The sequence below is a fragment of the Eleginops maclovinus genome, chromosome 3, assembly GCF_036324505.1.
Source record: "Eleginops maclovinus isolate JMC-PN-2008 ecotype Puerto Natales chromosome 3, JC_Emac_rtc_rv5, whole genome shotgun sequence".
Classification (NCBI taxonomy): Eukaryota; Metazoa; Chordata; class Actinopteri; order Perciformes; family Eleginopidae; genus Eleginops; species Eleginops maclovinus.
In genome coordinates this window covers 15,974,086-15,982,708 of record NC_086351.1, presented here as the reverse complement: position 1 = coordinate 15,982,708, position 8,623 = coordinate 15,974,086, and the positions used below count along the sequence as shown (strand labels likewise).

The 8,623-nt window shown below is 37.5% G+C and overlaps 1 protein-coding gene across 2 annotated transcripts; it reads right to left on the bottom strand.

The window, feature by feature from the left end:
- Positions 1–492: 492 nt before the first annotated feature.
- On the bottom strand, positions 493–8,206 carry nrsn1 (neurensin 1). Of its 2 annotated transcripts, none has more exons than XM_063878574.1 (6): positions 8,108–8,206; positions 4,913–5,031; positions 4,664–4,756; positions 4,464–4,582; positions 3,983–4,170; positions 493–3,784 (listed from the first exon to the last, which is right to left on the bottom strand). In XM_063878574.1, the coding sequence occupies exons 2-6, from the start codon at positions 5,009–5,011 to the stop codon at positions 3,681–3,683; spliced, it is 603 nt and encodes a 200-aa protein (XP_063734644.1). In that variant the 5' UTR covers positions 5,012–5,031; positions 8,108–8,206; the 3' UTR covers positions 493–3,680. The 2 variants fall into 2 exon arrangements, with proteins under 2 accessions (XP_063734644.1, XP_063734645.1); XM_063878575.1 differs by having other exon boundaries at positions 4,913–5,028; positions 8,108–8,168.
- Positions 8,207–8,623: the final 417 nt, after the last annotated feature.

Below are 8,623 nucleotides of genomic sequence, written 5' to 3'. Positions count from 1 at the left end.
TTAGCGATACAATTGACTTAGCACCTTACACTAAAACAACCCAATTTTGGACTAGGAGGGGACAGCCCTGACATCGCAACAGCCTATGCACTGCAATATGTTTTATCAAAAATGAAATCCCAAATATAGGAGATCAAATCTCATTGGTTCACCTTGTCTCTTAGGTCTTCTGCAGGCCACACTATTTTGAAGTACAGAAAGACATTAATACACATGTGAAGTGCATTGAAGTTCCCCAATTGTCCATGTATGTGAACTACTTGATATTGACAGCAAAAAAGACTATATAAAACGGAGACATCTTCACAATAAAACCCATATTCAAGCAATCCAGAAGTCAGAATGGCCCGTGTGATATGCTCACAATACTGTATTAAACGTGTAAACATAGTGGAGGTGAAACTAAACTTTGAATTTTCATTTGCTATAGGTAGTTTAGTGAGTATGTGTCTTGACAAGGATGCACACAGTCTTCTGACATTATGAGCAGTGGACATTTCAATTTTATTGTGTTCTTTGAAAAATAGACATACTGTATATAGACATTGATATCTTAATAGATTTGTTCTTTTCCAATCCAACCTCCAATAGGTACAGTATACTTTTTTTATTGTAGTATTTACTGGGAGAATCCACGGTACATCAGGGGACACTAAAACTGGGAAATCAGATATAGAGCAGAAAAATATCCATCGCAGATTTTGAGATTGTAATGCAGAATTCAACTTTGGTCAAAATGAGAATAAAAAATAAACTCACAATTTACAGCATTGAACTACAAGTCAGCACATGTATTGATGACTTAACGCTCTGATCACACTGAACGTTTGTTTTTAAAAGATTGTTTTTTCTTCTTGTACTGTAGGTTTGCAGCTTAACAGTGGTTGCGTAATATCCCTTGAACACGTTTTAATTATAAGTATATTTTTTCATAGTTATATCTACACGTGTGTTGTTTCTGAGACCAAAGTATGTTAAAATGACATCAAATAATGGAAAGAAGATTGTGGGATATTAAAAGGTCAATTTACATGAGCATAGGTAGCCAGCAGAGCAATAGCTGCTAAAGCTTCTATTATGTATGTCTATGAATAAACATATATTCTTTTAAACAGAATGTTTTTCTTTTCTGTCTTGTATTGTTGCTGCATAATTCTGAAGAGTTCAGAAAGCCCTGCAGCATTGAAGCACAGTATGAGGCATGTAGCTTGATGGCACTTGGACTGTTTCTACCATAATCTAACAGTAAAAAAGAAATGCTCCATTTTGATAGCATATCTTGTATCTGTGTGCATTGAATGCAAAACCAACTAACAAGAAACAACCACAAATTGAACAATTTAAAATGGCATGGTCACTATATAAAAACAAATAATATTTAAAATACACAAAGTTTCAGCTGCAAATAATGAACATCAACAGGTTATTGTGCTTGTTAGTTAAAGTCACATCGTTCATAAGAGCAGAGTTTTTATAGAATAAAACAAAACAACTAAACCTTAGTTAAACCTTCTTAATTTAACTTCTGTTTCTCAAATATTATACAACTAAATATGCAACTATGAGACACACATACTGGATGCTGCTCAGCATGCTTCATGATGTAGTTTCAAGTTTTGTGTGTGAGAGCAGGAAGGCAGTTATTGTGTGGAGAGCATCTGTGAATCTAGACAGGCTGTAAACAAAGAGCGCTGTTAAACACAAAGTAGCTGATGTGATCTCATTGGAGAGCTGCGTGCGTTCTCTCTCTCTCTCTCCGTTATCTTACATAATCTGTCACGTTGTTTGTCTCGCTTGGTGCGCCCTTGCTTTGTCTTCATTTTAACACGGAGCACCTGCGTCTTCTTTTTTTTGTTGCCAAAATGACCTCTCGCTGCACGTTTGTGCACAGTTGGATGGATAGGCATGTGTCTACATGCTTGTGTTTGTCACAGTGAGGGAAGGAAACACATTCAGGGGGAGCCTGGGTAATGTAGTGTTTAGAAAATAAAGAAATCAAAGATAGAAGGTATAAAGAAAGCCTTATTTTCATAACCAAGTTTAAAGAAGATCACTTTAGTACTCCTCATTTAAGAATACTTAGACTACTTCCATATACACAAGACTTATGTGCTATTTTTGATGTACTTACAATGTGTTTAGTATACCAATTTGACCTTTTAGGAAGATATTCTATAGTACATTTGAAAGTACTTGATTGTACTATAATCAAACGGCAGTTGGATCAATATATACTTCATACAACATTTCTATAATGCTGTAAATGTTTCATACTGTTTAAATGTATATATTAAAACACCTGCAATGCAATACATATATTTATAATGCAACAAACTGTGGAAATAAATTGTTAGTCCTGTTAAAATATGACTGTAATACACTTAGTTTTAACAAATTGTTGTAAATTGTTATAGTACAGTCAATACCCTCAATTGTGTTTGAGTTTATCATCCGCAACAATAATTATATAAAATTAGCATGTTAAGAATATTGTTAGTATTGAAATAGCACACTTTTAGAACATTAATGAAGATCATACTAAGTATACTCAAAATTGGTCTGCCTTCTACTTTTTTTTAGAGAAGGGTAAATACTTCAGTATACCTTGTTTTAACCTAGTTTATCTGGAAGACATCTGAAATATGTGATGGACTACGGTATATTGTTCCGCATGTTCAGTCTGGTTCATCTTTCATCAGTCTTTCTTGTCTCGCCTATCGATCCTGTCTGAAGATTCACTGAAGGAGACAAGGTCAGAGGCCTAATAAGACAGAAAAAAAGGCAGCTTGAAATCTGCCTTGGAGGTCTGTTCTAATCTGTGTTGCTCTCTTGTCTGCTCTGATGTGTGAACTTCTGTCAAAGTATTTGTTAAGACTTGGCTTGATTTGCATACAAACATAACTTTAAATAAGTATTCAGCTGAAGCACATATCCTCATAATGTGTGTTTGTGATTGACAGCTCTTATTAGGGGTGTAATAAGGTTATGCTGCATATACAGCATGTGTACAAAAAGCATGTGCACTTAGAAAGGATCCCTTTGATGTCCTTTTAGACACTAGCAGATAATGGTTGTTTTGTTGAGGGCTTCGTTTGATCATTGGAATGGAGGTCCGATCACCAAATACTTCGAACAACGCAACATCTGCTGCTCGATACCCTCCAGCAGTAACACCATTCTCTTTCACAAAATGTGAATCCTCTCGACAGAAACATGTTTGGTGAAAGAAATGATGTTGTTGTTGTTCAGTGGCTGTGTTCTATCGATTTGTTTCTGTGGTTTATTTTCTGGGTAGGGCTCGAGATCTAGCTGTGCTTTGTCAGATCACTGTGAATTTCATATAACTGCTGTCAAACAAACAAAAGGCTTAAACTTTGCCCAGCTAAATTAAACTCTGCACCTACAACACCTTAAACCAAGCTCTAATGTCAAGCAAATAAAAATGAAGAGCAAATGCTATCAGTCATGTAAGCTGACCTTTGAAAAGAGAAAATGCACTCATATTTCTACACTCAATAGATGGGATGACTAGGCTGCATCCTCTGACACACACACACACACACACACACACACACACACACACACACACACACGCACACACACACACACACACACAAATTAAGATTTGCACACAGTCGTCACACACACTTCCTCATTTTATGCCTTCATGTGGTCTTCTGTCAAGTCTCCGACTTTGTTTTCATTGGCTGTATGTTCTGGACTTTGGAAAGCGTGACTGGCACCCTTCCCTCTCCGGGGGTCGGTGGTCTCATGATGGGGGTACCTGTGACAAAAGCAGTTGTGCTATGTGAGATAAATTTACAGTACAAAGTAGTTTGAGTTTTTACTTTCAAGACGTCGTCTGATCATGCATCAGTTTGTATTGCTCTGTGCTTGAGACCAGGTTGTTCATTCACTTTTTTCCATTGGATTTTAACCCATTCACAAATGTCTATAAAGAAGATAGAGAGTGAAGGCTTACCAACTGTTGCGTGCAGATCTGCCAACCTCTCTTTAAACTTCTGCTGCAGGTACAGTTCTTCTTTGGAGTAGCTTTTGGCAAAGGCAGATAGCAGGAGACCCACAGCCATGGAGGTTCCTCCCACACAGAACAACACAGCACCAGTCAGCTTACACACATCCAGAGCATGGTTAAAACTGACGGCGTGGCTGTTGAAGGGGAAGACAAATGACGGAAATTTGAATTCAATATGGATAAGCATTACTTGTCAAGCTAAAACAAGTTTAAAATATTCATCCAAAAACACTGGGAAAACAAAAATGTATTTTCTTCTTGTAATTGTGTTGACCTTCATTGAATGATGTCTTTCCAGTAAAACAATGCACTATCAATTAAAATTATATGATAAAAAGGATTTAAAATGTTAATGTTAACTAAACAGAATTGCTTTGTATATGTATGTAAAATATTTCATTAACCCTCTTCCATATTTTGGTTTTACCTGTCAACAAAAAGGAGATCATCCTCGCCAAATGCCTCAGTCCTGGTTGGAGTGGCATATCCAACCAAAACAACAATAAGACCCGCAAACAAGATCAGGGATCCAAACGCGAGACAGACCTGGCGGAGAACAAAATGACATGTTACGCGACTTCATTACACAAAAAACAGCAGGTGAGTGGCTGTGTTGTTTAAACTCACCTTCCAGAGTAAAGAGCTCCACCTGCTAGGCGATCTCTGAATCTGAAAATCTTCATCACGTTCCCAGATAGAAGCTGTGCACTCCTCGTAAAACTAGAGAAGACATCAAAAAGAGATTGATTTTTTCACTTTCCATACATGGACCCTGAAACCCACCAGAGATCAAGATCTCAAAACCTCTAATCTAAGTTTTCAAAAAGAAACCGTAAATAATTTTTGAACAATTTGCCCTGTTTGTGTGTTGTGTACCTGGTGTAGGTAAGACCGGACTCCATACTGTTGGCAGTTTCCGCTGGCTTGAGCTTGCTCACCATACTCCGACCCACAGATCTCTGAGCAAGAAGTCATCCTTCACATCTGTCTACCTGCTTGAAGAAACACACACAAAACACACACACACACACATACACGGATGAATGGATGAATGTCAGTTGTGCAACCACCCACACATTTGTGGACAAAACCTCTCTAGCATTTACCCATTGATAAACATGCACACATGAATAAACAGTGTATAAAATATATGTATACACACAAGGATTTACCGTTACACACACTGCCAGCCAGTTGTGTAACATTGTGCTGAAGGCATTGGTGCCTCAAAACATTGAGATTAATGAAGCATTGTCCTTGTCTGCTGTTATGAAATAAGCCATGAAATGTTGAATCGGTCCTCTTTTTTAAATTCAATATAGTGCCGGCTGAATCCAGAGGGTGCTGACATGCAGAGAAATCCCCTTCTCCTCTTTCGATACTTCATTTCATGCAACAATAAAAACAACAACATCCACTTTTTGAGCTGCGCATCAATAATTAAAGTAATTTGCCTATACTAATTTGTTGTTAGAAGATTCAAATGTTTATACATAAAGATCATTCAGGTTATTTGACTTGCTAGTTTTGCAGCCTAAAATTAAATCCAACATTAAACTTGTAACCCTGTTTTTTGTTTTGAGGCTATAAAAACAATTACATTAAGAGACCACAAAAGAGAAGCTCTATAGGAACCGTTTACTAGAACACGTACAAGTCCCTCAGCATCCATTTGAGATCCAGAGGCATTTCCCAGCTCAGTGCCTTTGTACAAACACAACTCTGTTTCAATTTTCCATCAGCTAACTTTAAATCCTAACTATCTGCACCACAACAGAAGAGCACTGGGACCAAAATATTGCTCCTAGTGTTGTAATTTTCTTCAAAAGGCCAACAGTTTAAAACATTGAACACACATCTGCGACACACATTTGTTTATAACATGGTTTGATCCAAAAGCAGCAAGCTCCTATGACACTTCATGAAAGAAACAGACTTACAAAAAGAAGCGAAATATTTGTTACTGGTGGGGCTTAATGGGTTTATGGTTAGTCAGGATAGGGATGTACATTGACTTGTGGGTGAAATAATTAGCAATAGTTGCACAAAAAACATGTTGTTGACTAAAATACTGTAGGGGATACAGTACATTTTGGGCCTGTATCTGGAGGCACGTTGTGGTAAACTTATCAATGAACTATTTACCAAATTCTTTGCAGGTGAAAATAATCAGTGTGCGCAGTATTTCTAATATTTACTGATGCAAGCTCTGCAGTAATGATAAGGACATTTTAGGTACGCACAAAAGAGCACCTTTGACCTTCAGTCTGCGTTACAGAACGTGTGTTCTTGAAGCTTTGAGAGGTTTTAAAATAATGAATCAATTACGAAACTCATTATAATCTTGGCTATTTGTCATTGAAAACTGACATTATGCATCTAAATATGACTTGTCGTGCCACAGACAAGTCTTTTTTATATAACCCAGTCAATATTTGGCATCTGAGGGTCTCTGACCATCTGTTAAGCATAATAATGTATGGTTTACGTTCATTAGATGGAATGCTTGAAGTTAAAGAACTTGGGGTATAATTTAAACATTGGTGAGTCACAGCTAATATATTGCAACTCTACAGTATTTTACACATTGCTTTTCATGTCTGAATCTCCTTATAGATAATACGGAGGGATAATAGATGTTTAGAAATGTGCAAACTACGTGAAGAGTGTCTCATTTAATAAAATTGGCAAACATGAGTTGACACATTGTATGAGATTCAGTCAGATAACATAATCTGAGTGTGATGAGTAAGAAGCTGCATAAAGACGAGACACAGTTTCCCCTGTTACATTGTGTTAATCATATTACTGCTTAATTTGAACCTGCTGAGGACTGTCATGAACATCTGAATCTACCCAGATGCTGCTCATCCTCACTGCATATATTCAAGACATTTTAAATATTCATCCAGCTATAATGATAATGTGTAATATGGAAATATGACAGATTGTTCATCATGAACTAAGGTATAGAGACTACATTGAAGATTCATCTATTTCCATTCAAACACTAAACACAACTGGGAAATTAAAATGTCATGTTGTCTTTTTTTCATGTATTGACATAATCTTAGCTTCAGTGCCCTTGACCTTGTGGCGTATGGCAACACGCACACAGAAACACACAACCAACCAACCAACCAACACATGACATAAAGCCATTTACAGACAGTAATGTTTGATATCTCTAAATGAGACGATAGCATACACTCAATGCATGGAGATATATAAAGTATACAACCAAAACAAAATGTAAAAATGGCCAAAAACTTGATTGAGATGAGCTGGCAGATAGACTGTGTGTTTCTTTTGGGTAATTTCCAGTCTGCATTCTCTCATATTTAAAAATGTTTCCTCACAAACAAAATGCATCTCGACCTATAATAACCTCAATCCAACTATGATCTGAAAAAATAAAATCAGAGTACAGAAATAGAAACACCACAGTGTAGATGAAAAAGCCCAAAGTCTGAAGCAACATACAATATGTCCTGTGCGCCGTTAAACCGGGAGCTGGCCCTGGTGCTGATCGCCATTATTATCATCCAGCCCTCAGCCAAGCAAGAAAACCCACAGACGTCATATGTGACGCCAATCTGAGAACAGAGCTCTTCCCAACCCCCCCTGAGACGCAGATAGACACAGTGATCTTTTCAATTAAACTAAGTCTTTGCATCTAAACATTTAGACTTAAATCAGGTCGCGTGTGGTCTTAACCACCCGAACAAGCATAAACACTAAATATGACATGTGCAGGTAGAATTCTTAGCGCTGAAGTTTTATTTCATCTCAGGATACCACCGCCCGAAACGCGCGTAAATACAAACAGAAACCAGCGATTATTATGTAATGACAACACAAAGTTCCATAGAGCATTCTTCCGAGATTTTTCCCACATGATCGCTACTTCCAGATGACATTTCCAGATAATGCTTGCACCGCTGACGGAGTCCATGCAGGAAATACGATTTCCCGGCATGTTATTTACCAAATCAACAATTGATCCGAGGCTCTATGAGTGCAGAAATATTATTCTAAACAATTTTAAATAGTAATTTTAACTGTCTTTACCAGCTCGGAGACTGATCACTCGCTGCTGTTCCCTCAGCCGGGTCCCATCACTCTACAGTCACCTCTCTCTCTCTCTCTCTCTCTCTCTCTCTCTCTCTCTCTCTCTCTCTCTCTCTCTCTCTCTCTCTCTCCCCATCTCTCTTTCCCTCTCTCTCTCTCTTTCCATCGATGATTCAGAATTTCTGAATGGCTACTGCGCATGCGTCACATCCATGACAATATTGCGTATATAAATAAGTTGGCATGAGTGTTGGAAGAGAAATACATTCATTCAGGATTCAACATTCATGCCTAGATTGACTAACTGATGAATGAATGAATGAATGAATGAATGAATGAATGAATGAACGAATGAATGGATAGATGAATAGGTGGATAGATGAATAGGTGGATAGATAGTTAGATAGGTAGATGGAGGTAGGTGTATGTGTCTATAAAGATGAAGGGAAGGAATGCTTTTTTTCTAAGGGGAGCAATAACACTGTCAATGGAAAGTCGAGGGATAGCTACGCAATG

Bases quoted from the DNA above. Each gene is read 5' to 3' on its own strand.
- nrsn1 (XM_063878574.1), bottom strand. From the start codon at position 5,011: ATGACTTCTTGCTCAGAGATCTGTGGGTCGGAGTATGGTGAGCAAGCT. The intron at 4,757-4,912 runs GTACACAACACA...TGTCTTCTCTAG, and splicing joins TCCGGTCTTACCTACACCAG to TTTTACGAGGAGTGCACAGC. The intron at 4,583-4,663 runs GTGAGTTTAAAC...GTTCTCCGCCAG, and splicing joins GGAGCTCTTTACTCTGGAAG to GTCTGTCTCGCGTTTGGATC.